The sequence below is a fragment of the Rasamsonia byssochlamydoides genome (assembly GCF_041956645.1).
Source record: "Rasamsonia byssochlamydoides strain NRRL 3658 unplaced genomic scaffold VTN77scaffold_2, whole genome shotgun sequence".
NCBI classification, from domain to species: Eukaryota; Fungi; Ascomycota; class Eurotiomycetes; order Eurotiales; family Trichocomaceae; genus Rasamsonia; species Rasamsonia byssochlamydoides.
The window spans coordinates 60,826-85,889 of record NW_027192385.1 but is presented as its reverse complement, the minus strand read 5'-3'; the positions used below and the strand labels follow the sequence as shown (position 1 = coordinate 85,889).

The 25,064-nt window shown below is 51.5% G+C and overlaps 10 protein-coding genes across 10 annotated transcripts; 5 read left to right on the top strand and 5 right to left on the bottom strand.

Annotated features, from left to right (window-relative positions):
* Window positions 1-2,301: 2,301 nt before the first annotated feature.
* Window positions 2,302-3,905, top strand: VTN77DRAFT_2595 (uncharacterized protein; the record flags this gene model as incomplete). The annotated part of the gene is made up of 3 exons (XM_069418451.1): window positions 2,302-2,346; window positions 2,414-2,784; window positions 2,837-3,905. The coding sequence occupies 3 exons, from the start codon at window positions 2,302-2,304 to the stop codon at window positions 3,903-3,905; spliced, it is 1,485 nt and encodes a 494-aa protein (XP_069282076.1).
* Window positions 3,906-5,038: 1,133 nt separating this feature from the next.
* Window positions 5,039-6,112, bottom strand: VTN77DRAFT_2594 (uncharacterized protein; the record flags this gene model as incomplete). The annotated part of the gene is made up of 1 exon (XM_069418450.1): window positions 5,039-6,112. One exon carries the CDS (start codon window positions 6,110-6,112, stop codon window positions 5,039-5,041), a length of 1,074 nt encoding a protein of 357 aa, XP_069282075.1.
* A 515-nt stretch (window positions 6,113-6,627) lies between these two features.
* Window positions 6,628-7,898, bottom strand: VTN77DRAFT_2593 (uncharacterized protein; the record flags this gene model as incomplete). The annotated part of the gene is made up of 4 exons (XM_069418449.1): window positions 6,628-6,650; window positions 6,714-7,319; window positions 7,404-7,748; window positions 7,841-7,898. The coding sequence occupies 4 exons, from the start codon at window positions 7,896-7,898 to the stop codon at window positions 6,628-6,630; spliced, it is 1,032 nt and encodes a 343-aa protein (XP_069282074.1).
* Window positions 7,899-8,413: 515 nt separating this feature from the next.
* VTN77DRAFT_2592 (uncharacterized protein) lies at window positions 8,414-9,937 on the bottom strand (the record flags this gene model as incomplete). The annotated part of the gene is made up of 7 exons (XM_069418448.1): window positions 8,414-8,480; window positions 8,536-9,044; window positions 9,097-9,407; window positions 9,464-9,626; window positions 9,679-9,721; window positions 9,792-9,805; window positions 9,893-9,937. The coding sequence occupies 7 exons, from the start codon at window positions 9,935-9,937 to the stop codon at window positions 8,414-8,416; spliced, it is 1,152 nt and encodes a 383-aa protein (XP_069282073.1).
* Window positions 9,938-10,415: 478 nt separating this feature from the next.
* On the top strand, window positions 10,416-13,352 carry VTN77DRAFT_2591 (uncharacterized protein; the record flags this gene model as incomplete). Its single annotated transcript, XM_069418447.1, has 5 exons — window positions 10,416-10,433; window positions 10,488-10,600; window positions 10,665-11,160; window positions 11,211-11,452; window positions 11,507-13,352. The coding sequence occupies 5 exons, from the start codon at window positions 10,416-10,418 to the stop codon at window positions 13,350-13,352; spliced, it is 2,715 nt and encodes a 904-aa protein (XP_069282072.1).
* Window positions 13,353-14,236: 884 nt separating this feature from the next.
* VTN77DRAFT_2590 (uncharacterized protein) lies at window positions 14,237-15,205 on the top strand (the record flags this gene model as incomplete). The annotated part of the gene is made up of 1 exon (XM_069418446.1): window positions 14,237-15,205. One exon carries the CDS (start codon window positions 14,237-14,239, stop codon window positions 15,203-15,205), a length of 969 nt encoding a protein of 322 aa, XP_069282071.1.
* A 1,468-nt stretch (window positions 15,206-16,673) lies between these two features.
* VTN77DRAFT_2589 (uncharacterized protein) lies at window positions 16,674-17,921 on the top strand (the record flags this gene model as incomplete). Its single annotated transcript, XM_069418444.1, has 1 exon — window positions 16,674-17,921. One exon carries the CDS (start codon window positions 16,674-16,676, stop codon window positions 17,919-17,921), a length of 1,248 nt encoding a protein of 415 aa, XP_069282070.1.
* A 695-nt stretch (window positions 17,922-18,616) lies between these two features.
* On the top strand, window positions 18,617-19,793 carry VTN77DRAFT_2588 (uncharacterized protein; the record flags this gene model as incomplete). Its single annotated transcript, XM_069418443.1, has 2 exons — window positions 18,617-18,865; window positions 18,930-19,793. 2 exons carry the CDS (start codon window positions 18,617-18,619, stop codon window positions 19,791-19,793), a joined length of 1,113 nt encoding a protein of 370 aa, XP_069282069.1.
* Window positions 19,794-20,735: 942 nt separating this feature from the next.
* Window positions 20,736-22,595, bottom strand: VTN77DRAFT_2587 (uncharacterized protein; the record flags this gene model as incomplete). Its single annotated transcript, XM_069418442.1, has 3 exons — window positions 20,736-20,903; window positions 20,964-22,394; window positions 22,446-22,595. The coding sequence occupies 3 exons, from the start codon at window positions 22,593-22,595 to the stop codon at window positions 20,736-20,738; spliced, it is 1,749 nt and encodes a 582-aa protein (XP_069282068.1).
* A 1,461-nt stretch (window positions 22,596-24,056) lies between these two features.
* VTN77DRAFT_2586 (uncharacterized protein) lies at window positions 24,057-25,007 on the bottom strand (the record flags this gene model as incomplete). Its single annotated transcript, XM_069418441.1, has 2 exons — window positions 24,057-24,482; window positions 24,828-25,007. 2 exons carry the CDS (start codon window positions 25,005-25,007, stop codon window positions 24,057-24,059), a joined length of 606 nt encoding a protein of 201 aa, XP_069282067.1.
* Window positions 25,008-25,064: the final 57 nt, after the last annotated feature.

Genomic DNA, 25,064 nt, shown 5'->3' with positions numbered 1-25,064 from the left:
AAGGAGGAGCAATAAGAAGGTAGGAGTATCAGTACTACTCCGAAGGGTGATTCCTTTTCTAGAGAGAAGAGCATTTCTCGTCTCGCCAACAAGAGAAGGATACAGCCTGATATTACTGTCCAGTTATAACCACGACTTTAAACTGCCTCGTGCAAGTTTGCCACCTGCATAATCATACCAAGAGAGTAATAATAGTAATATATTGTCTCTCCTGCAGTCAAACCGCGATACCCGACAATATCCAATATGTGCAGTGTGGTCATCTGACAGCCAGTAATGCCTGATGTAAGCAATAATTTTCCGAGATAAGAACCTTGGAAGACTGCCTGCATCCTCAGGTGGTTAATCATGGTTAAGTAGTGTATCACTTCCCCACATGGGCCCGTGCGTTACGCAGAGGCGAACAATGCGGCATCCCCTTGACTAATTTAATTTGCACTGTTCTCTTATCTCGATCAGGAGTTGCCATTGGCGGTGGCAGCAAACTTTGGTACCCTACTAAGGCAGTGCATAGCATCTTGCATGTCGTGCGGGCAACCGGGATTCCGGATCAGTTGTGACGGGCTGCCCAAGTCACACGCTTGAAGAAAGCATTCATATTGCTTCAACAATGAACCATTGGTATACTACGGCAAATAACCACAGGATCATTAAGCTCGAATCACTGCTAGTCCGAATCAACCCGTAGTGCACTATTATTATTGTCAGACTGCAAGATAACGAATTGTACTCCGTAGATCGCTGCTGCCTTCGGTACATAGAAATCGGTTCCTGCTTTGGTACCTAAGCTGGTGAAGCGCCGTGGCCGCCGTTTAATCCTCGGATCCCTGCCCTCCACAATCAACAGACAGACAATCCGATTGTCTTCTGTCTCACTCGGATGCATCATCTGAGCATGGATGAATCGGAATCCTACAATCCCTTTTGTGGTGATCTCCTTTCCAAAGCTCCCCCGCTTGTCGTGTGACCAGCCTGCCCCTCTACCAAGGTACGTTGCGTACACTCCCCGGCTCTACCTACTTAAGCATCTTCTGATTTCCTTTCTCGCAGCTGAGTGCATGATCGCCCCAATCGCTGCTATTATTTACCCCGTCGCCCCCGAATGACGTTGTGAAGGTCGACACCGACTTACCCTGTCGTCGCCACATCTGTTGGCGTCCGTGCCACAGCACATCACCCATCTTCTACAAGAACGTCCGGAGTATTACTATTACTCCATATCCTTGCCGATTGCCGGGATCGTGGCGCCATCACACACGTTCAGTGACTCAGTCGACGATCCCGGGTTGACAATCCCGAGCCGCTGATCTCTAGCACTGCCAGTAGGGGAATGTGTTCCTCGGTGAGCCAGAGCCACACTTTGAAGGAGACAAACTCGTGGGCGGACCCTTGGGACAGCTTATCAGTCAGGCTCGCCAACCAACTGTTTGCGGCGATCTATCAGTTCTGATAGCGAAGTGGGACCGAACTGGAGGAAATTTAATCTACGAGAACGAGAACCAGGGTGCAAAGAAAAGGAAAAAAAGATCAGGCAGAATTTTCGGGGGGAAACAACAGCAGCAAAGAAGGCGAACTGCAGGAAAAAAAATTTTTTTTTCATGGAATAAAAGAAAAGAAGTGATCCAGGATTTCCCTTTTCTCAATTATTTCCCTTTTTTCCTTTCCTCCTTCCTATCCCGCCCTTTCTGATTGCACTGACCCACCCCGCCGTCTCCGCTCCCGAGCGGAGTACAAGAAGAGAACAGTCATACTCGTGCTTGCGACGGAGGTTGACGCCATGTGTCGTTGATCTTGCCGTTGTCGCTGCCTCGCTGCTCTCGTTCTGACATCGCGTTATCGGGGGCAATTTTTCATTTTTTTTACTTGCTTTTCAATGCACCTTGCCTCCTCGCAACTGACCTGAAGGCCGTCTCAGCTCATCCCGCAGGACGATGTCGTAAGAACTAGAGGGTCAGAGTCAGGGTCAGCAAGTATAAAAAAGAGCATCGATCGGTTTTGTCAATTGGTTTCAACAGTCAATGCCTGGCAGAGAAAAAGGGAAGAAGAAGAAAAAGAAAGAGAAATAAATTCATCGTTATACCCCGCCAGATCGCGGAATCTGATTGCACGGCATTTGATCTCTATCCAGCTTCTGCCACGACATCTTGCATCCTGCCTCCACTCGACGCGAACTACTCTGCCAAACGGTGCCAATTCATCGTACCCCTGCATAGCTTTTAAACGTATAAATTGCATCTCACCTTGAATCGGGCCTGATTACTTGCGTTGTGCGCACAGTGGTGCGCCTAAAATTGTTCTACAATGGAACACCCATTGTCTCTCATATCTGCTCAAGTCCATTTTATGGTGTGTATCTTCTTGCTTAAATGAGGCTTAAGGCACTGCTTGTACAGACCATGCTAACTTGACACAGGACGACCAGCTAACTCTGGTTCATATTCCGCTGGATCTGTACCCCTTTTTCGTACAACCGATCCTGCGTCTGCTCTTCAACGATGTCCCGGCCATCGATGACCAGGACGTGGGCGAGGAGGTCGACACGTCCAGTCAAGGCTTCCTCAACCTCTCGCTCACCCCAGTCGAGTGTTCTGTTGTGTGCTCACGGCAGCTGGCAAACAAGTACTTTGTGCCGCTGGCCAGCAAATTCAACAAGCTTGCCCCTGCGAAAGGGAGTCGAGTCTCGATCAGCAAGGACGACTTCATCGTGATGCAGGTCGACGGCCAGGGCTTGGATGCAGGCCAGCGGGCCTTGGAACTGACCAGTCCGCTGGCAATGGCTGGGATGTACGTATCTACGCCCGTTGTCGATACAGTAGAGTCATGCTGACGGTTACAGCTCCATCTTCTTTATCTCGACGTACTTCTCCGACTACATCCTCGTGCCGTCACGGTCCAAGGAACAAGTTGTCCGCGCCCTGGAGAAACGAGGCTTCACATTCGAGGTCAACTCCGACGCCTTCGTCAACAACCTCCAATCTCATTTCTACCCGACGTCTCCCCACACCGGGCCCACACAACACTCTCCCCCGGTGACGCCCCCTCCCTCGACGCTGTCGGAGCTGCAAACTCGCACCTTTGCGTCGTTACGAAAACACAACATCGTCCCCTGCGTCGACAAGAGTCTCCGCCTGGTCCAATGCGCGGCCCATCACCGCGATCGATGCGACGTGACGTCGTCGTCGATCCTGCGCCCAGCGCTCACCACGGCCCTGTTGGTGGACCGGCCGCGCTTTTTGTCCTTGACCCTGACGCCAGCAGACCCCGCTGCGTCAATCCTGCTGGAGAAGCGCCTGCTGCCACGTTTCTCGACGGATCCGGCCCTGGGTGCTGCCGCAGACGAAGAAAGCAGCTTGCTGCTCGGGTCCAAAGAGGACATACTCGTCCCGATCATGCTCGACCTGCGCGATCTCCCGCTAGAAGCGACGGGGATAGTCTGCGGTGTCGCCGGGCGCCTGGCGGCAGCCACGCACTCCCGGGAAGACAATCTCAACAATATTCTCAGCGGCTTCCCGTCGCCGATCCACGAGTCGAAACGCTTCTCCTTTGACTCTGCTGCAGACATGTCGCACCTCTCGTCCAGCGTGAGCAGTCTCGCGGTCAGCATGTCGTCGGAATCGTCGTCATCATCATCATCCAAAGAGGACTTCCATGCGGCTGCACCAATACCAGTACCAGGAACCGACGACACCGTCGACGACACCGCCAACACCCTTTCCCACTCCCAATCGTTACATCACCTCGAGCCCGAACCGAACTGGTACCCGGACGCCGTCGAGATCAGCTTCTTGAGCACAGCGCGCGCCGGCACCGTCCTGGTCGGGGAGCGAGAACTTGACCGGGCCGTTGAGGCCCTTGAGGCTGAGAGTCGTGAGCCTGGGTCTGTCTCCAGCCCGACACTTATCTAGACTCATTAGTATTATACGGGGAGGGCTTTTGTTTAAAAACATCCAACGACAAGAAAATATGCATTTGCCATTTCGGGCTTTTTTTTTTTTAAAAAAAAAAGGGGGGCGGGGGGAGCTTGGGAGCATTCACAAAAAAAAAAGGCTTCATTGAACCGGGATGAACAAGACAGAAAACAAGCATCTTCTCTCCTCCATTTCTTTCCCTCATGCTATCTATCTATCTATCTACCTACCTATCTATATATATATATATATATAGTCATTTGTTCATCTCTTCTCTTCCCCTTGACCTTTCGTCTCGTCATCGTCATCCTATCTATCTCTATCTCTGATTTTCAGCAGCGAGGAGGAGTGCTTTTATTTGCCCACCCCAACAGTTCTTTCCTTTCTTTTCCTTTCTTTCCTTTTTTTTTTGTTCTTTTGGTACTCCCATCTCACCCGTATATGCATCTATTTGCGTGGCTGCATGGTGGTTTGGTATTCTGTTCTGTTCTGTTCTGCTCTCCTATACCATGCTATACGATGCTGATGCTGACATGATACGATATGCTATGTTATGATTATTGTCCGTTTGTTTGTATGCTTGCTTGCTTGCTTGAATCGCATGTTGTATGTACACACCGATTGCATTGCGTGGTTGGTTGGCTGTTTGGTTGGAGTGGTTGACTGCCTGATTTAGTTACTTGGCGAGGCACAGACTGACTATTCATTCGTACTGCTTTTATTTTATTTCTTTTTTTCTTTTTCTATTTTTTTTTTCTTTCTGCTTTCCATGGAAATATTGAGTGAGTGAGTGATTGAGGGAGGGAGTGAGTCACGGCATCCATCTATGCTAGAAACCTATCTCCTCCTTTGATACCTCCGATACTTTTTTTATCGCATAAGAGCATTTATGGATGTATGTATGTACATATGTATGTATATATGTATCCATGTATGTATGTACACAACATAATACCATACCATACCATACCATACCTGTCTTGCACAGACAGGACAGGACAGAAATTGAATGAATTGAATTGAATTGAATTGAGCTTCCCTCCAAGCCTTGATTCAATTCGTTTCGATTTTATTTTATTGATAATGAGAGACAAAACATCCATCAGTGTGCACTTGGCTGAAGACGACTACTACTCCGCCTCATACACATATAGCGTCGAATTATGCTGATCAGGCAAAAAGTACAGCCTCAACTTGCCGTCCACCACAGCCGCGTCGACCGGGTTCTCGGTCAGGCTCACGCCAAGATCGCTGGTCAGCGCAATGGGGACTTCCCATAGCGGCAGCATCGTCTCGAGATCGACGAGGGCGAGACCGCCCAGGTTGAAATTGGCGATGGTCGCCACTCCGCCGCAGAGCATGATCGGTCGGGTGCTTTTGTCGTTGTCGTTGCTGTTGCTGCTGTGGCTGCTGGTCTGCGTCTTGATGAGAGTGGTAGGCACGGCGTGGTGTCCCAGGAACTTGCAGTCCTGATAGTCGACGTAGAAGCTCGGGTTGGGGACGTCAAGCTCCGCCGACGTAAACCCCGGTAGCGGGGTGAATCCTCTCGGGTAGTCCTTCAGCGACCAGGTCGTTGCGTTGCGGGCCCCCCAGTTAAGCGTGACGAGACTGTCCGTGATGGTGTCGTGGACGATGCCGCCGTTGTGGTCATTCGCCCGGAAGAGCCGGGTTTGCTCCAGAGTCAGCGGGTCGATGCGTGCGATTGTCGCGGTGCTATTGGGCCGGTACTGCGCGATCGTGATCCAGATGTAGCGCCCATCGTAGTCGATCCCCCCGCCGTGGTACTCGATGTCTCCCGGGTTGGTGAGCGTCGCGTTGGCGATGCGCCGGCCCTGTCCGTCGTAGATCACCATGTGCGCGAACCCAGCGCCGGGAGTCCGGTCGGTGCCGTTGATGGTGCGGTTGTAGCTCTCTGTCGGCACCGTCCACTGCCCGGACGAGACGAAGAAGCGGTCATCGCCAACGCGGGCCATGCCTTCGGGCTCGCCGGTGTCGCCTTCAAACTTGGTCTTCGAGACGAGCTTCCATGTCGTTGAACGGCCGACATTCAGAAAGAGCTCGATGATAGAGGCGCCGTCGGAAGTAGCATGCGAAGGCGGGAGCTTGTTTCCAGGGACAAACGACTCGTTTCGATAGATGGTGATGTTCGACGCCGCGATAGAGGCGGCAAGAGCTGCTGCCAGCAGAAGGCGAAAGAGATGCATCGTGGCGGCAGACGGAATCTTCGGAGAACATGCAACTGGTGAAGGCAATCATAAAAGCAGGGCAAGCCGTCTTTTATGCCCTTGCAGGGAACTAGCTAATGTTGTATGTCATATCCGGACCCATGGCCCTGTGACAGGCACCGATGGTATGGTGATGCATTAGCGGAGACATCTATCTAGCGACAATCTAATGCATGGCTGCAGTAGATGTAGATAGGTCTCGAGAAGACGGTTCTTGGCAGGCGACGCTAAGAGCGGCAGTTGCAGCACGTTACTCGGACCTGAGCCGCTGTTGGCCAATGCTTCCAGCATCCGGGTTTCGCGGAGATGAATTGATAAATCCAGTCAGTTCGACTCCCCAGTGATGTAACACAGCGGTAAAGCTCAACTCGAGCCAAGTGGCATGACTAAGCTGTCAATCTTCCTCATGGCATCGAGATACCAAGCAGTATCGCTGAGACTAATGTCCACTTGTGCGAACGACAGACTGAACGATGGGCGGGTCGTAGGGGAAATTAGCTGTAGACCTTAACGGTGCCTGTGGGTAGTGTCAGCAGGTGCGGCAGTCACCTTCAGAAAATATTAAACACAGCATACTCACCATCTGCACAAGCACCCGCCCAGCAGCCTCCCTTCTCATTCCAAGCAACGCAACTGACCACCTTGACGCCTTGGCCGGCGGGAACTGTAGCAATGATCTCGCCGCTGAGGACATCCCACGCAAAGACAGCCGCCTGAACTGAACTTTTGCCTCTCCCGTCCACATCCGCAGCTTCACTCCCACTGAAGACAACCGCGTCTGCCTTTGCGAAGACAGAACGGATTCTCAGCGCCTTGTTCCGGTATTTGGCCTCGAAACCTCCAGGGCCTTTTCCCACCTGCTCCTCGCCCCCAAAGGCCTTTAGCAACCGTCCATCAGTCCGGTCCAGCATGCGGATTCGCCCATCCAGACTTGACACGAGAACCGCATTCCCGTCAGCAGAGCAGCGTACGCTGGTGACGGGGTGTGCGATGACGTCCACCGTCGTGCGACCCATGCGGATATCGTAGATACGCACCCGACCGTCGTAGCTGCCGCTGGCAATCGAGTAGGTCGGCATGTGGACATGCAGGGTGGAGACGGTATCGGTGGCTTCACTAAGGGTCTGGATAGGCTTGTAGGAGTTGGACTTGGAGTCCCAGAGGTTGATGGTGGTGTCTGCGCTGCCTGTAGAAAAGTTAGCATTGGCCATCACTGAGGCTATAAACCCCCAAAAAGGTCAATGAAGTTAGTAAAAAAAAATAAGCCCACCTGACACCACAACCGAATCCCCCTCCCCCGCAAACTGCACCGCTTCAACCCGGCTCGAATGCCCAGCCCATCGCCTCACAGTCGACCCCTGCTCGACATCCCACAGAAAAACCTGCCGATCTCCCCCCACACTCGCGAAGCGCGAATTGTCCGCCGCGACGGCGATATCCAGCACCGAGTATCCATGCGCTTCGTACTTCTGGATCGGTGAGGTTGTTTCGACTGCCGAGGGGGCATTGGAGGTAGAGGTAGGCAAGGCGCGCGACAGGTGGATGGCGCGGTCAGACGCGCCGGTAAGTAGGTAAGTGCCAGGATAGCTGGAGAAGGTAACGGTGTTCACGGGGCCTGCGCGTGGTCAGCTTGTCAGCTTATCCTGGGATCAGCCTGTCGATGATTGATGGAGAGGGGCAGGCAAGAGGAAATAAATAAAGATTTACCATTGTGAGTTTTGAGAGTATGCACGTGTCTGGTTGGAAAACGGCCTGTGGTTTGCATGGATGCAAGCAAAAGGGTGGTTTTCCTGAGTATTTAGAGCTTAAGAATAAGTGGTGGGTAGGTATCAACTGAGAACGCGCGTTGATCTCTGCTGCGGGATGGAGCTGGTATCTACGGTGGAGCTGCGGCGGGTAGTCCGACCAGAGAAGCTCCAAGCCAGAATCCTTTAACTATCGAGCAATTGCTTAACTACGAGCCATTGCTGCCAAACAACAACAAACTAACAAAGGAAATTAAAATTGCATTGACACGCTACAAACAAAAGGGATATTATGTAGTATCTGAAAGTACGAGCCATCACTAGGTTATCGGCGGTAGATACGAAACGAAAGCAGTTACCGACGCAACCTTGGCCAGGTAAGAAATTGAAGGTCGGAAAACGTCCGTCCAGCACTTTTGTCCGCTCATTGAAAGGGGAAAAAAAAATCAGTATAAGGAAACCGGGGTAATAAAAAAAGGAAAAAAGTGTCGACAAAGCATTCGAATTGAAATTGCAATCAGCCCCATGGAAGCTTCTAACGACGGCCATGGCTGCGGGCCGAGGCCTGCATCTGCTCGAGTTCTTGCTCGAGTTGTTTGATCCTGTTTTAAGTCAGCAGAGGAAATCAATGTACGGTGCACATTTCTGGAGACATACTGAGCGTGGGTGGCCTCCAAGTCCTTGTTGAGGCGGTCTCTCTCGGCAATGAGCTTCTGCTCCCACTGTCTGAATCGCTGTTCCTCGATCTTGACCTGTTCCGTGAAGCGCTTGCGCAGGTTCTCCTCCTCTTCTTTGAACTTCGGGTTGTCCAGCTTGCGTGGCCGGGCCTCGCCGAACTTCCTCGTCTCCATCTGTTGCGCACGGTACGCCTCGTAGTGCTGCTCTTCGGTGGTGTGGATGAGGTCGAGCATGTGGGTGCGGATGAGGATGGAGCGCAGCTTCTTGAAGTCGCAGTGGTCCTCGTTCTCCACCTCGGCGACACCCCACAGGTATTGACGGCCCTTGACAACTTTGCCCTCGTTGTTCTTGACGTCCTTCTCCGAACCGATGACGGCGAAGGGCATGGCGGCAATCAGGCTGCGGGCGTGGGCAGCACCGTGTTCATCATCCTCCTCAATCGGGGGCTGGTAGATCTTGATACCCTGAGCTTCAATAACAGCACGAATCTGTTCATGTCAGCGGAAATTCAATTCCTTAAGAAGGTTAGAAAACGCTTACCCTTTGCTTGAATCGAGCCAGGTCAGCCGGGCTGAGAGTGTCAGCTTTAGCAATGACAGGGATCAGGTTGACACGGGTGCAGAGCCGCTTCATCACTTCGATGTCAAGCGGTTTCAAGGTGTGTCCAGTTGGACGGATGAAGTAGAGACAAGCGTGGACACGGAGATCGATCTTGTCCGTGCGGCGGGGCTGCTGCTCCTGCAACATGTAGGACTCATGCTGGTCGTCCAAGAACTCAATAATGGGCTGCCACGAGTCGCGGTTGTTGACGTAGTCGCCGAATCCAGGGGTATCAATGACAGTCAAACGGACTGACAAGCGGGTATCAGCAAGATGCAGAGACAGGTCACCGCTCAGGTGAGCGTACCTTTGAAGAACTTCTCCTCCAGCTCTGCCTTTGTGATTTCGATCTCGACAGTCTTGTCAATCTGCTTTGCATGTCGCTTCTTGTGGTCGGCGTAGTTCTTGATCGTGGTCGAGAAAAGCGTGTTGATGAAAGTGGTCTTTCCCAACCCGGATTCACCCGCAACCTGGATTTGGTCAGCAAGCTCACCCAGTGCGCTACACAGGCTGGGAACCCACCATAATCGTGAAAGAAGCTCCCCGCTTAGCGACAATCTTGTGTCTGGTATCAATTAGACCTTAAACTCCCAGCTCCTATATCAATTGTGATGGACCATGGAATGTAAACATACCGCTGGTTTGGGAGCTAAATCAACAGTCATTGTTAGCGACAGCCAAATGAAATCAGAGACAGAGAAAGATGGCAATCAACTGAAAGAAGCTTCTGACTTACATTGGCAATGCCGATAGGCGAGGCAGCTTCAGTTGTAGGGGCCATGGTGAAGTCTGGCTCTGGAACGTTCGTCAAAACGGCAACAGCAGCAGCTTCGCGGGGAGTCTAACCGGGGCTCAACAGCTAGAGGGAGGGAGATAGATGACCCAAACAGAGGGAGGAAGGCACAGGGAGATGTCTGACAGAGAAGCTGGGATGAGATCGAACAGCAGGCCAGAGGAGCAGTCAGTGACCGTGATGTGATGTCTTTACCTGTGCTGGTAGGTTCTCTGGCTTGGAGCCCCTGAACGCGGGTGGAGCCAGCATCGACCTCTGGAAGCGTCAAGCGAGAAACAAAAGCGCGTTAGCGTCGGTCAGGTAAACAGGCCCCAGACCACACTTGTCTGGAAGAGGAATAGCGCCGGAACACCTCTGTCGGGCTCGGATTAACTATTAACTCTCTTATCGCGGTTCACCAAGAAAAGATCAGGAAATTTTTGAGAGCGCGGAGATGCGGTTTTTCTAGCGGGCACGGACAGGGACGATGAAGACGGATTTCAAGGTATGCAAATATATTTCTTGGGCATTGATAAATTTATACTAAAAAATTTTCTAGTTTTCGAATTTACTGGGGACCGTCTATCGCAAAGGGAATCTCCTCTTCACCCCGGACGGGAACTGCTTGCTCTCCCCAGTGGGCAACAGAGTCACCGTTTTTGACCTTGTAAAGTATGTACCTGGCAAGATTTTTACTTGCGCTTTATTCAGCATCTCTGACTGAATTTCTGTCCAGTAACAAATCGTATACTCTTCCCTTTGCCCACCGCAAGAACATCGCCCGGCTAGACCTCACTCCCCGAGGCAATCTTCTTCTGACTGTGGACGAAGATGGCCGCGCCATCCTGACCAATTTCCGCCGGCGAATCGCCATCTATCACTTCTCCTTCAAGTCGCCTATTAGCGCGCTCAAATTCTCTCCCTCTGGTCGGCACTTCGCAGTAGGCGTGGGTCGACGGCTCCAGATCTGGCACACGCCATCGGCTCCGGGCACGGATGGCAGTGGGGAGATTGAATTTGCGCCCTTCGTCCTGCATCGAGACCTTGCTGGTCACTTTGACATTATCCAAAATATCGAATGGTCGAGCGATTCACGATTTATCCTCACCGCGTCAAAGGATTTGACCGCAAGAGTGTGGAGTTTGGATCCCGAAGATGGCTTTGAACCAACTACTCTCGCGGGACATCGGTATGGCGTCAAAGCGGCCTACTTCAGCGCGGATCAGGAAACTGTAAGGAAATGCTGTCAACCGTCATGGGCATTAGCTTACTTTGTGGGTAGATCTATACCGTCAGCCAGGACGGCGCATTATTCCGATGGGAGTATGTCGCCAAAGATACTGATGGGGAGGAGAGTTCCGATCTCCGCTGGAGAATCGTCAAGAAGGACTTTTTCATGCAGAATGACGCCAAGCTGACTTGCGCCGCCTTCCACGCACCCTCCAATCTCCTTGTCGTCGGCTTTTCGAACGGATTGTTTGGCTTATATGAGCTGCCCGAGTTCAATATGATCCACATGCTCAGGTATGTCTATCTTATGATTAGTAACTTAGAACGCGGCAAGCTGACGGTGATTAGTGTCTCGCAAAGCAACATTGATTTTGTCACGATCAATAAGTCAGGAGAGTGGCTGGCATTCGGCTCCTCGAAGCATGGACAGCTCCTGGTCTGGGAGTGGCAGTCGGAATCCTACATCTTGAAGCAGCAGGGACACCTGGACTCGATGAATTCGCTTGTGTATTCTCCGGACGGGCAGCGGATTATCACCACTGCCGACGATGGCAAAGTCAAAGTGTGGGATGTGACCTCTGGTTTCTGCGTCGTGACGTTCACAGAACACTCGAGCGGAGTGACAGCGTGTCAGTTTGCCAAGCGGGGAAATGTCTTGTTCACGTCATCGCTCGATGGCTCGGTCAGAGCGTGGGATCTCGTCCGGTATCGAAATTTCCGCACCTTTACAGCCCCTACTCGACTATCCTGGTCTTCTCTGGCTGTCGACCCTAGCGGCGAGGTGGTCTGCGCCGGCTCTCTCGATTCATTCGATATTCACGTCTGGTCCGTGCAGACAGGCCAACTGCTGGATCGACTGTCGGGTCACGAGGGACCGGTGGTGTCTTTGGCATTCGCCCCAGACGGAAGCCATCTCGTCAGTGGCAGCTGGGACCGCACCGTCCGGGTGTGGAGTATTTTCGGGAGGACGCAGACCAGCGAGCCTCTGCAGCTCCAGTCGGACGTGCTGAGCGTGGATTTCAGACCCGACGGGAAACAGATTGCAGCGTCGACTCTCGACGGTCAGCTGACTTTCTGGTCCGTCAACGATGCAACGCAGGAGGGATTGATTGACGGCCGCCGCGACGCGTCCGGTGGGCGGAAGATCACTGATCGACGAACAGCCGCCAACGTCGAGAGTACGAAATCCTTCAATACGATCAGATACAGTGCCGATGGCTCCTGTCTGCTGGCGGGTGGCAACAGCAAGTATATCTGCTTGTATGATGTTAGGACGGGGTCCTTGGTCAAGAAATACACCGTGTCGGTGAACACGTCGCTGGACGGCACCCAGGAATATCTCAACAGCCGCGACATGACTGAAGCAGGGCCACGAGGTCTGATCGATGAGACGGGTGAGGCGTCCGATCTGGAAGACCGGATCGACCGGACGCTTCCGGGTGTGAAGCGTGGCGATGCGGCTGCTCGCACGACGCGACCGGAAGTGCGAGTTGCGGCTGTCGCATTTTCGCCCACGGGGCGCTCATTCTGCGCAGCGTCGACGGAGGGTCTTTTGATCTACAGTCTGGACACCGAATTCGTCTTTGACCCGTTCGACCTGGATATCACGATCACGCCAGACACGATTCTCGACACACTGCAGGCGGCGAAACAGGCTTCAACCTCGACATCGACAGACGCTGACGAGCCGTCGTTCCTCAAAGCCCTCATCATGGCCTTCCGTCTGAACGAGGCGCCTCTCATCCGCGCGGTCTACGAGGGCATCCCTCCGTCGGACATCCCGCATGTCGTCCGCGCCCTTCCGACGGTGTACCTTCCTCGTCTGCTGCGCTTTGTGGCCAACTCGACTGACGAGACGCCGCATTTGGAGTTCAACCTGCTGTGGATCACGTCGCTGCTCAGCATTCACGGTCGATACTTGAAGGACAACTCGGGCACGTTGGCCCCGGAGCTGCGCGCCGTGCAGCGCGTCATCGACGAGATCCAGGACAGTCTGAAGCGACTGTCGGAGAAGAACCTTTACCAATTGGACTATCTGCTGTCGAAGCCTGTCCTCGCGGGGCAGAAGAGCAACGGCGTTGTCCAGAAGATCGACGAAAGCGGACCTACCGATCAGCCGATGGATGACGCTGATGCTGTCGATGGCGAAAGCGATGGCGATGATGGGGAGGGTGAATGGATTGGCCTCGAGTAGTGGTCTGGTCGGTTGCATTTATGGTACAATATGTAGGCTATCATTGGCGTTATTGTTTGTTAGATTAGATACCTGGGGGTCTCAAAAGTTGATCGATCGCATTATACGTTTCCCGCTGTATATAGATGGATAGATGATGACAAAAAGTCAATTGGAGGGTTTTACTGCATCAGCGAGTTCTGTATGTACTGTACAGTAGTTAGGTACCTAGTAATCTGTGCATTCCTACAGGTAGGAGCAATCCTGGAAACTTCCAGTCTTGATTGATCAGTCCGATTCGTGGCACGGACAGTTGGACTTGGGGAAGCTTTCCCCGCATCCGACGCCATCCACGGTAGAAGCGAAGCCAAGTAATTAACCTGCGGAGTACGGAGTACAGTGAGGTACTAACTACGGAGCCACCAGTGCTGGAAACAAATGATGAAGAAGACAATAAAAAAAGATAGAAAATCCAAATTACCTAGGCTAGACGAGACGAACACAAACCGCCAGACTAGATTAAATTAAGTATTTATCCAGGTGATGGGAAACGTTTTAGTACGTCCATCTCGTGATCAATTAATTCCCTCCCTGGATCTTGTTCTTGGCTTTTAAATGAAGTTAGTTTAAGGAACGAATCTAGCAACCTCCTCTCCTCTTATCATCCCCCCTCCTTTCTTTCTTGGCTCAATTATGCTTGAAATATCCCGCGTCTCTGCTGAGTTATGAAATAAATCCACAATTCACTTGGTAAATCAGGTGGTATATATAATCTTTTGCTTGCTCTTTTTCTCCCTGTCCTGTCTGTCCTGTCATGCTGATTGATTGTTAATACTGCTCTATACTCTGGACATACCGCATATATTATATACTTGTTTACTTGATACGGACAGCTGTCCAGCGCAATGGGAACAACATCACACGGGTTTTTCACTTACCTCCGACTGAAAACTCTCGCCGTCCTGTTCCGCCTAGCAGCAGGCATTGCACTCTTCCGCCGACGCCTCGCAAACGCGCGATACAAAGGCAAACAGCGCCTGCAGATCCCATCGCGCGATGCAGGACGATACATTCCCGCGGAGCTGTATCTTCCTCCGTCGGAGGAAGCGACGAAATCGAAACTGCCAGTCCTCATCAACTGGCATGGCAGTGGCTTCGTCCTGCCAGACCTGGGCTCCGACACGGCGTATTGCGCGCATATCGCCCGCAGCACGGGAATTGCCGTCGTCGACGCTGACTATCGCAAGGCGCCCGAGAACCCGTTCCCCGCGGCGCTGCACGACGTCGAGGATGTCATCCGCTGGGTGGTTGGCCAGCCGGAGCGCTTCGACAGCAGCCGCATCGCGCTGTCGGGGTTCAGTGCAGGCGGTAACTTGGCCTTGGTGGCGGCATCATCGTCACTAAAACAACGATTATCACTACCTGTCGAAGTCGCAATCCAAGCCGTCGTCGCGTTCTACCCTCCAACAGACCTCTCCATCGCCCCCGAGGCCAAGATCTCGCCCAACCCGCGCCGTCCGATCCCAGCACTCATGGCGCGCTTCTTCGATGCCTGCTACATCCCGGAGGGCGTGAGCAACAAAGATCCACGCATCTCGCCGTCCTACGCGGATAAGGATGCCTTCCCGCAGACGGTGGTCATCATCACCTGCGACGGCGACACGCTGGCTCCGGAGGCTGATGCCCTGGCTGCCAAGCTCGACGATGGCAGGCGTCGAGTGGTCCATCGCCAGATGAAAGGTGTCGGGCATGCCTTTGATAAGACGCGCGAGGAGGGGTCGCCAGAACGTAAGCTGAGGGATGAATCGTATGCGCTGGTCGACGAGGTTCTGAGGGAGGTGTTGAAAGTATCAGTTCCGGATGATCGACAGTAGTCTTGTCTAGGGGCACTTCTCTGTCTTATACTTGGTTTTCGTTTTTCCTTTTTCCTTTTTTTTTTTCTAATATAGTTTTCAATTCCCAGTTCATGCCAGAAATTTTCCACTCAGCTAAGAAGAGTATCATGACAACTGCCTCTTATCTGTTGGATCTTTTCTGGTTGACAGTTCATACCCATTGTTTCATGTCTATATATACCCGAAGCACTGGACTTCTCTAATTTAGCTTGGCTGACACATTCTAATTACATATCTATCCTGTAATATTTCAATTAATTGAAACGTTCTCTCATATTATCCACAGAAATAGGTAACACTGACTGTACCGTAATAATTAAGGTCGAGGTCATAGAATGGCATAAATCTATAAACCGCTAGAAAACAGTAAGAAAAAGGTAGATTTCTTTAAAAATCTATTGAATCTTCTATTGTAGTTAGAGTTCTATTGTAATATTGTAGAATCTACTATCACATATCTCCTATTTATGGCGTGGCGATTCAATTGGTAGTGTACTCCGTACTATGTATACCTCTACAAGTCCGGGGAAATGACGCTCTTTTCGGCGTCGACGCCGCTTTCTGCGTCCTTTCCCCTCACGTGACAAAGACGCATCCCAGGAAGCTGGAGGCCAAGATCTCTGACATGACGCCAGAAGAGAGACACCATTCACAATCTCTCAAAGGAGCCTTGACTGCCTCCGTCGGCAAGCACATTTTCAGCGCGTACTAAATAACGAAACTCGAGTAACAGTTCGCGAGGCCAGTCAGTCTACAGCATCGCAATGAACGTTCCAACACTCTCGGTAGTGAAGGGTTCGTAAGAACAGTTTGGGCTCCAACGTTCGCTAGAACCGGTTCGTTCTTGGGATAAGAAAAATATTAAAAAGACGCAATCACTCCTTTAGCTCGTGATGGGGAGCGTCTCGCCGAATGCCTTGGGCTCCTGGCCCAAAGGTAACTTGATTGGGTGGATAATACCCGCAGACCAGTCAGCCTTTTTGGGCCCTTTGGCCATAGTCCTTTAGAGGTTCAAGCAACCATCCATAATCTACAGATGTACGTGACGCGAGATCATGGCCCTGAACTCCGTGTCCTGTTGCCGTTACCATGGATCAGTATCTGAGGCTGTGTAGCTGGGCCACGTAGCCCAGCTCTCTGTGCCTCAGGCATGAGTGGGAGCTAAAAGACTAAAATAACGCGTTGAACGCGTAAAAGGATGGTCTGTTTTGATATGACGTATCATTGTATGTAGATCCTTCTATCAATCAGCAACACCAGAACCTCGTGCTTAGCAACTTAATTATGAGCATTCGAGCATCAATTCATTCTATTCTCTTGATTTCAATGTTTCAATCAGTAATATCTTCTGAACCTACCATATAGACCACATCGATTTATAGACCTAAAAAGCAGCCACCCAGTATCCCAGTCCATATTCTCAGCACGCTCATCACCATCATCGATCATGGTACCATCAACCACCCCTAAACTACCACCATACAGAAAAGTGGGAAGCTTCGTCTGCAGCTCCTTCACCAAGATAACCATCCATTGCAACTGTAAAATCTTCACCATCACTCTCGACCTGCAGGATGAAGCCATCCGTGGCACGCGTCTGGAAACAGAGTACAGGCGACGCGTCTCCAAATTTGTCGCGGATAACGAGCCGATCAGACAGCCCAGAAAAAGAAATGTTCTCAAGGATGAGGAAAACTACAATAAGTTCTGTGAATGGATCGTTCAGGCTTGCGTCCCTTTGATTCAAGAGTTGGCACCGTCGCCATGTGAAAAGGGAGAAGGAGAAGAAGAGTCAATTACGCTCGAACAGTTCGCGTTTCCGGACCTCCATTTCATAAAACTCGGTCCTCGCGATGGCAATGACAAACTGCTTTCCGCATCGCTCGTTACCGATGTGCCAGAGGTTCCCAAGGAAGACAGAACGATTCCATTCCGCACAATTCCCATCTCTGCCCTGGGGGATGATCTGGTCGGGCAGGTGAAGCTTGTATCTGCAGCGGAGATCTCGATCCCATCTACTCCAGTCCCACGAAAAGAGATCCTAGACGGTGGATACGTTCTCAACTACCATAACACATGCCACACTCCCCGACTAGTCCGGACACTGGACGGCGAGAACAAATTCTTCAAGCCAATCAATAATGAGGACCGTTCTGCCGCGTCGTTCATACGGGAAATCACCGTCCTGCACCGCATCGCGGAATCAGGCTTGCACGCCGACCTTCGAGTGCCCAAACTCTACAGCATTGTCGTATCCAGCGACGGAAAAATAGTGATTGGCATGTTACAAGACTGGCTCTCATTCGGGCTTCGAAGCCTCGAGGATGATGAGATCCGCGGCATGAAAAACATGCATGCAAAGTGGGAAGAACAAGTCAAGGATATGATCAACGTCCTGCACTCGAACGACATGGTCTGGAATTGCGTTCTGCCGGAGCACATTCTCGTCGACCACGAGCTCAACGCGTGGCTCATCGGGTTTAGTGGACCGTCCTGGACGCAGTACAGTTCGGCGCCGCTCGCTATGTGCGCGGACGAATGGCGCAAGCTCCTCAAATACGGGAACAAGGAATGGGATTTGTATGGTGTCAAGAAAATCTTCGGGGAGTTGAGTCGGGAAAAACCAAAAAGGCCTGCCAGACCAAGCAAGAAAAGAGCTCGTGAAGGCCGGGGTGAATACCCTGTGCCTCGATAACCTACGGTTACCTACCTAGGTAGGTAGGTACCTGGTAAGTACGGAGTATTAATTGATTGGTGATTGATTGACTGCACCCTAGCAAGAATGAGCTTAATTTAGGTACAGCACGTCGTTAGGGCCTGACCGCATATCTCATGTGTCAAGTTCAGTAAATTATCGCCTGCTTCACTTCCAAAATATCGTTTCATCTATCTGTTCTCTAATCGCCTGCCAGCTATGTTGATATGTAAATATCTATCTATATCTATATTATATGATGACGCCTCCCTAATGACATCCTTCCTGGTCACCTACGTTCTCCCCCTGCTGGCCTATGGACTGCTCCGCTGCGTCTATCGGGTGACACTGCACCCCCTGGCCAACGTGCCAGGTCCCTTCCTCAATCGCATCTCCAGCTGGCCTGACTTCATGTCAGCTGCCTCAGGAGACCGTCATGTGCGACTGTGGCAGCTGCACCAGATCTACGGGCCAACGGTGCGCATCGCGCCCAACCGCGTCTCGTTCGACACCCTGGGCGCGTACCTTTGAAAGCTATCTACGACGGCAAGGCGAACAACGTCAAGAAAGGGTTGCTCTACAAGACCTTCACGGCCTCCAATCGCGGACGAGAGACCCTGGTCGAGGTCGATGGCGCGGTGAATACCCGCAAGCGCAAGATCATTTCCCGCGCCTTCTCCGAGAAAGCGCTTCGCATGAACGAGGCGCCTATCCTCGAGCATCAGAAAATCTGGCTGGAGGAGGTGACAAATACGAATACAAAAGGGGACGTTGATGGCAACGATGGCTGGTCGGAACCGGTCGATATGAGCCGATGGATCCCGTATTTGACGGTCGATACGGTCTCTGAGATTGGCTTCAGTCGGAATTTCGGGTTGACGAGAGATGGGCGGTTTCGACAATTGCCTCAGATCTTCACTGCGCTGGTGGGGACGAACTTTAAGGTAGGTAGGAGCAGCAGCAGTAGCAGTAGTATTTATGTTTTGCGTCGATCTGATGATGATACAGGTCGGACACATGCCGCCCATTCTCCAATCCCTGCTGAATGCCCTGCTCGAATCCCCCATCATGAGTCTCATGATCCCGCCCGAGGTGCGCAAGTTCGACGAATTCACGGACCAGTTGATCGCGGAGCGGGTCGAGCATGAGCTGAACCAGAAGCCCGGCAGCAACGAGCCGGAGCTGCGCGACGATTTCGTCCATCTGTTTCGGGACCACGAGGGCAATCTCAACCAGGCCAGTGTGGAAGAGATCAAAGCCGAGGCGACGCTGTTGCTGGTCGCAGGGTCTGACACCTTCGCGACGGCCCTTTCGTCAGTCCTGTTTTACCTGACTCACAACTCCCACTGTCTCGAGAGAGCGACGGCCGAGATCCGCTCTTGCTTCCCCACCGTCGACGATGTCAAACGTGGTCCGGAGCTGTCTCGGGCAAGGTACCTGCGGGCCTGCATCGATGAGTCCTTGCGACTGTCGCCGTCTGTCCCGGGCTATCTCCCTCGCGAAGTGCTGCCGGGGGGGGGGGGGGATCACGATCGAAGGGCAAGACTTCCCTGCAGGAACGGAGGTGGGCGTGCCCATCTACGCGCTGCACGTCAACCCAGCATACTACCCTCGCCCGTTCGAATACTGGCCCGAACGATGGCTCGACGAGTCATCGGCGTCAGTACAAGACGCCGCGCTGGCTCGAGCCGCCTTCGCGGCCTTGAGCACGGGCAGCCACTCGTGTGCGGGCAAGGAGCTGGCGTACATGGAGATGACGCTGCTATTAGCCCGGATCCTGTATCTGTACGACATCAAGCTGGCCGACGACGAGACGAAGAGGACAATCGGCGAGGGGCAAGGACCGAAAGGGCTCTGGGGGAGAAGAGATAGAGCGCAGTATCAGATCCGGGATCAGTTTACGGGGAAGAGTGATGGACCGTGGATTCAGTTCCGGCGGAGGAAGTATTAACTACATGTACCATCTCAGCCTGAGGTCCTCTTGTCTTCCGCAGGCAGCCAGAATTATATATGACAGGAATGTTATAACGTTACTTGATGATGTTCTCCATTACGCACACATATATCCTACCTACCTCCCTACCTACCTACCTACTCCTGAATCCCGTCAGAGTTCTAGGAGTTTAGGATCCGGCTATTCATGAAGCCTGCAGCGATGTACAGTACTTAGGTATATAACTACCTGCAACAAGGACGGTGACGAAATAATCTCCCTCTGAATAATACCTATGGGAGCTTTTGGCTATATATATATAAAGGAAGTCTATCTTTCTATTTCTTCTCCCATCTTCCAATTTTTTATTCCCCCCCACTCAACAATCAAACCAGTTCGTTCGGTACCTAGACTGAGATAGATCTCATCTCATCTCAAAATGAATGATATATCACTCCTTCACTCCTTTAATTTGAGTCACCGACAAAATTCACATGCTTCGCCATCGGGACGCCAGGACAGATATATCTATAGGTGTAATGTAGGTGTTTTATTTATAAGGAACACTTTTCGTGATGTCGTGTCGTCAGTCGAATGAATAGGTGGTAGAAATTGAACTTGTACCTGGCCTGACTTGGTCAAATCTTTTTTTTTTTGAAAAGATCTTCCTAGGTATATACACCTAGGTAGTACAGTACGTACATGGACGGAAAAAAAAACGCCTGAAATGCGATAAGAATAAGTATTGTAAGGTAAGAAGAAAGGTATCCATCCTATCAAACCCACAGATTGTGCTGTAATGTGCAATCCCGCAATGTCATTTTGTAGCACCGTTCAAGAGGAAAAACAAGGTATTAATTCAATTCAATCCACCATGTCTGCTACTCCTCGTCCACCCTCGCTCTCTTGGATCGATCCTCGCGATCGACTTCCTGAATGCCATACCGCTTCTGGCCTGCTCCACCGCCGCCACCCGTCACGTCGGCGATCATGCTGTCAATCCCGAAAGGATCGGTGTCTTTCTCGAATTGGACGGGACCGTCTCGAGCCTGGTACACGTTAGTTTGCCTGCGACGTGAAGAAAATGAAGAGCGTCTGTGTGAGCATACCTCAGCTTCAGCTGCCCCCTTGAAGCCCTCCTTCGCCCTTCCAAGTACTTCAAACCGATTACTCTTCTGGATCCGACTCATCTCGCCTGCCGCCGTCTCTTCATCATCCACATCCACCTGCGCCCGCGGCCGGTAAATGCTGTTGATCGCGTCCTGCGCGGCAAACAGCGGCTTGTCGTACGGGTTGTCCTCGTTGAAGCCTGCCTCCAGCCCACTGGTCTGGTTGAACAACCGCGAGTCGTACATCGTCTCCGAGCTCTGCGTCGGCTTGGCCAGGCCAAGCGCCACCTTCTCCGAGATGTCGCGGTTCTGCTCCCGCGCCATCACCTGGAGCCGCCGCTCCGTGCCCATGCGCGACTGACGGAGCTGTCGTTCCGCCTCTAGTCGCCGCTCACGACGCAGACGATCCCGCTCCCGGGCCGCCTCTTCGTCCTCGCTGGGCGTGGCAGACCGCGACGAGTACGGTGACGGGCTGCGGCTGCCACTGACAGAGCGAGCACGAGATGCGCGTCGGCCGGCAGCAGCTGCAGCCCGCTCTTCGCGAGCTTTCTGTGCCAGCATGCGAAGATGCTCTTCCTTCTGAGCCTTCTCCTTCTCGGCCAGTTTCTGCTGCATCTGCGCCCGCAGCCGCACTTCCTCTCGGGCGTGTCTGTCTGCGGTGAACAGCGCCTCTGCAAACTGGGCAAATTTGTCGTTGATCGTCACGTCCTGCAGGCCACGGCCATCGGCAGCCAGACGCTTGTCCAACGGGACCGTGTAACCTTTCGGGTTCTTCCAGTTGGAAACCGGTGGCGGGATCTTCCACGCCTCCTGGTCCTCTGCCGTGAGTTTTCTCGGCGGCGAATGCATGATGGGCGGTGGTGGTGATGGCGGTCCACGGGGAATCTTCTTGTGCTTGAACTTGGGCGGCTCCATCGGGTCTTGTTGTCTCTCGACAATCTTTATGATCCGGTCATTCTTCCGGCTCGTATCACCCATCTGGTTCGCGGGCGTATATCGGACAAAGGTAGGTTCTGCTCGCTGGCCGCCTTTGACGGTCTTCGGCCTCTGCGACGCGACGGCTCCTTGTACTAGCTTTGCTAGAGCGTCTTTCGTCCTTTCCATCTGTGCGGCGACCTCCTCCTCCGACGGCCGGTCGAGCGAGATCTCTCCCATGTCGACCCGCTGCCGCAGGGGGATGAGGTCCTTGAACGATGCGTGGACGATGCGGTTCTCACTGTGACCCCGTCGGGCAATGGCATCATATTTGACCTTTCCTTCAGCGTCGACCTGCACGGCGAGAGCATTCGAGGTGGTGGATTTGCCCTTCCGACCCATGTCCAGGGGGTACTGGGCGACCAAGATTTCGGGGAACGCGCCACCGTCGCCAAAGTCTTCGGGTGCTCGTGGCCGCCATCCTTTTCGGTTGCCGTATGGTGGAGGACCAGCTTTCTGTAAACTCGTTAGAGAAGAGATCACTGGGGGCAGGTCCATCAGACTTACCCTCAATACAACTTGCGTCTCGTCGAGCGCGCCGGCGCCCAGCACGCGAGGGCCGCGAGGCTGGGCGTGCGCGGGCAACTCTTCATCTTCGCCGGTATATTTCGGCTTGGGTAAAGACTCGAACAGACCCCCCGCGACAGAAGTCGTCATTGTCACAACTTCTGATGAACAGTTCTGGCGGGTGAAAGAGAAGTGCCAGAATTGAGAGGTCGGTCGGTCGGTCGGAGCATTCTTACTAAGTTTTGATGGTCGAGGATGATGGCAACTTCTGCGCGAGTGGCACGTGAGGCCCACCGTAGTGCTAGCTCCAGCCAATCAGGTGAGGGGTCGGCAGACCTATCACAAGCATCTATCCAGGACCTATCAAAATCAGCAACAATCACAAATTAACATACGGAGTAATACGGGACCATCGGGGTTTTTGATCAACGGTGTATAAACAGTTTATCAATCATTAAAAAAAATCAATATCGAAATGAAATAAACACATAAAAAAATATCTCCTTCATAAACTGTTCTTAGAAGACTAACGTCTATCAAAAAATAACATTTATTAAAGATTAACGTTTATATGACCAAAAAAATCTCTAACTACATCTTTTTTCTTTTACCTGAGGCTAGATTCAAGCTAGCTCATGATCATCTATAGGTTAGCTACTCCGTACATCGTGAGATTATTATTATTTTACAGAGAAGATGAGGTGAGTTTTGATTTCTATGCAATCTAACCCCTATTAACTAGACTATCTAAATTATCGAAATTTGTAGGTTGTGGTAGAGATTGGTACTGTAAAGGTGATATTTTGGAAAGAACAATGGAACCATTAGTACTGGAAAATAAACGTTAATTAGTTCCCAGAATGAAGGCTATTATTTGCTTGAAATAGACATTATTTTTCCAAACGTTAATATTTTATCAGTTTAACATTATTTCCCTAAATCTAACGTTTCTAAAAAAAACGTTTCATAGAAATGTAACGTTTTATATTTTTTGAAACCGTTAGATAAACAGTTTAATGACCATTCTTATGCGTTTGTGGCAGTAAGTAAAATGGTTAAAAAAACCATGATAACCGTCAATCAACCGTTTTTTCTTTTTTGAACCCCGGTGGTCCCCGTATGGTACCTAGCCTAGGTAGTTTCTACTTTCCACAACTGCAGCAATGACAACTAGGCTATGCTTCAAGATGCCAACGGCGTTGTTGGTCTGCGAGAAAAGTGAATTCAGTCTGATTTAGTTTTGATTCGATTTTACCTCAAGCAGAGTTTGTATACAGGTTATTCATAATTTTCCAGGTTATATTTACTACACAGTAGTCCTCAGAGGAAGAAAGACAAGAAATAAAAACAAAGAAAAAAATCGAGAACAGACGCTGGCTCAGTATTCAACCTAAGAATACGCTACATTCGTTAGGTACACGTATTTTCTTTTGCCCTTAGGTACTGTATGTACTGTACATACATCTAGTTGAGCTGAGACTATCTCTAACCGCACTGAAGATCATTTTTCTCTAATGGACCAGCTCAGTACTGTACAGTACATAGGTACTCCGTACATAGATAGGTAGGACAAACATATCATCCATACATCTATCATGCGTAGAGGGAGAATCAAAACGCAGAACCAACCCCACGCCTCTCACGCACAAAATACGGGTATCCTGCCGGCCCATGCATCCAGTTCCCAGGCTGACAATGCCGCATAATCTCCCTCAGTCCGCGCAGGGTATAAGCGCCATCGAGCTCACGGACCCAGAACTGCTGTTGGCCGCCACTATTATCTGTGTCTGCGTCGGCGATGAAGGGGATCATCCGTGGTGGCATATTCGTGGAGTGTCTTCTTCTGGTTGTTGTCGTTGCAGCAGTATCTCTGGCATTTTGAGCCTCAATCTGGATGGCGCCGCTGGCGAAGGGTCCAGTAGGGGTACTGGCAGTTGGAAATGGATGTGCTGGCTGTGGAGGTGGTAGAGGAGGATAGCAGATCCGGGAGGAGAGGTGTATGGATTCGTGGCGTGTCTCTGCTGCTGCTTGTATTATCTAGGTCAATAACATATTAAAAAGGTCAAAAAAAACACAGTAAGCAGAATAATGATTGATTGAAGCTGCAGTGCATATGGAAGGACACGATAGATACAAGCAGCAAGCAGTGTGCTGTCCTGGTAGGTTTGCTGATTGATAGTGAAGTGATATTCGGCAGCAAAATTCATGGGGATCACCTCGATGTTGGTAGGTAAAGCAAAGACACAATGCAACGAGCAGTATGTAGGTAGGTAGTGAGAGGGCTTGAGTTCAACTCATGCAAGTCGACAGTAGATGGCAACTTACAACACACAAGAACACAAAAACAGGTACCTAGGTAGGAAATGTTACTAGGACACTCACATCATCGTCAACCGCATAAAACACATCCCCCCTCTCAACAAGATGCCACTCCGTTTTTCTCTCCGTCTTCCTTTTCACTTTCTTCTTCATCTTGGCCTTGGCCTTGGTACTGACCTTGGATGGGGTCTTGTCTGGAGAGTCCTCAATGATGTATCTGTGGGAACGGTAGAAGAAGCACATTCAGGAGACCTGGTCTTTCTGCTTGCTTACTTAGGTAGGTAGGTAGGTAGGTAGTGA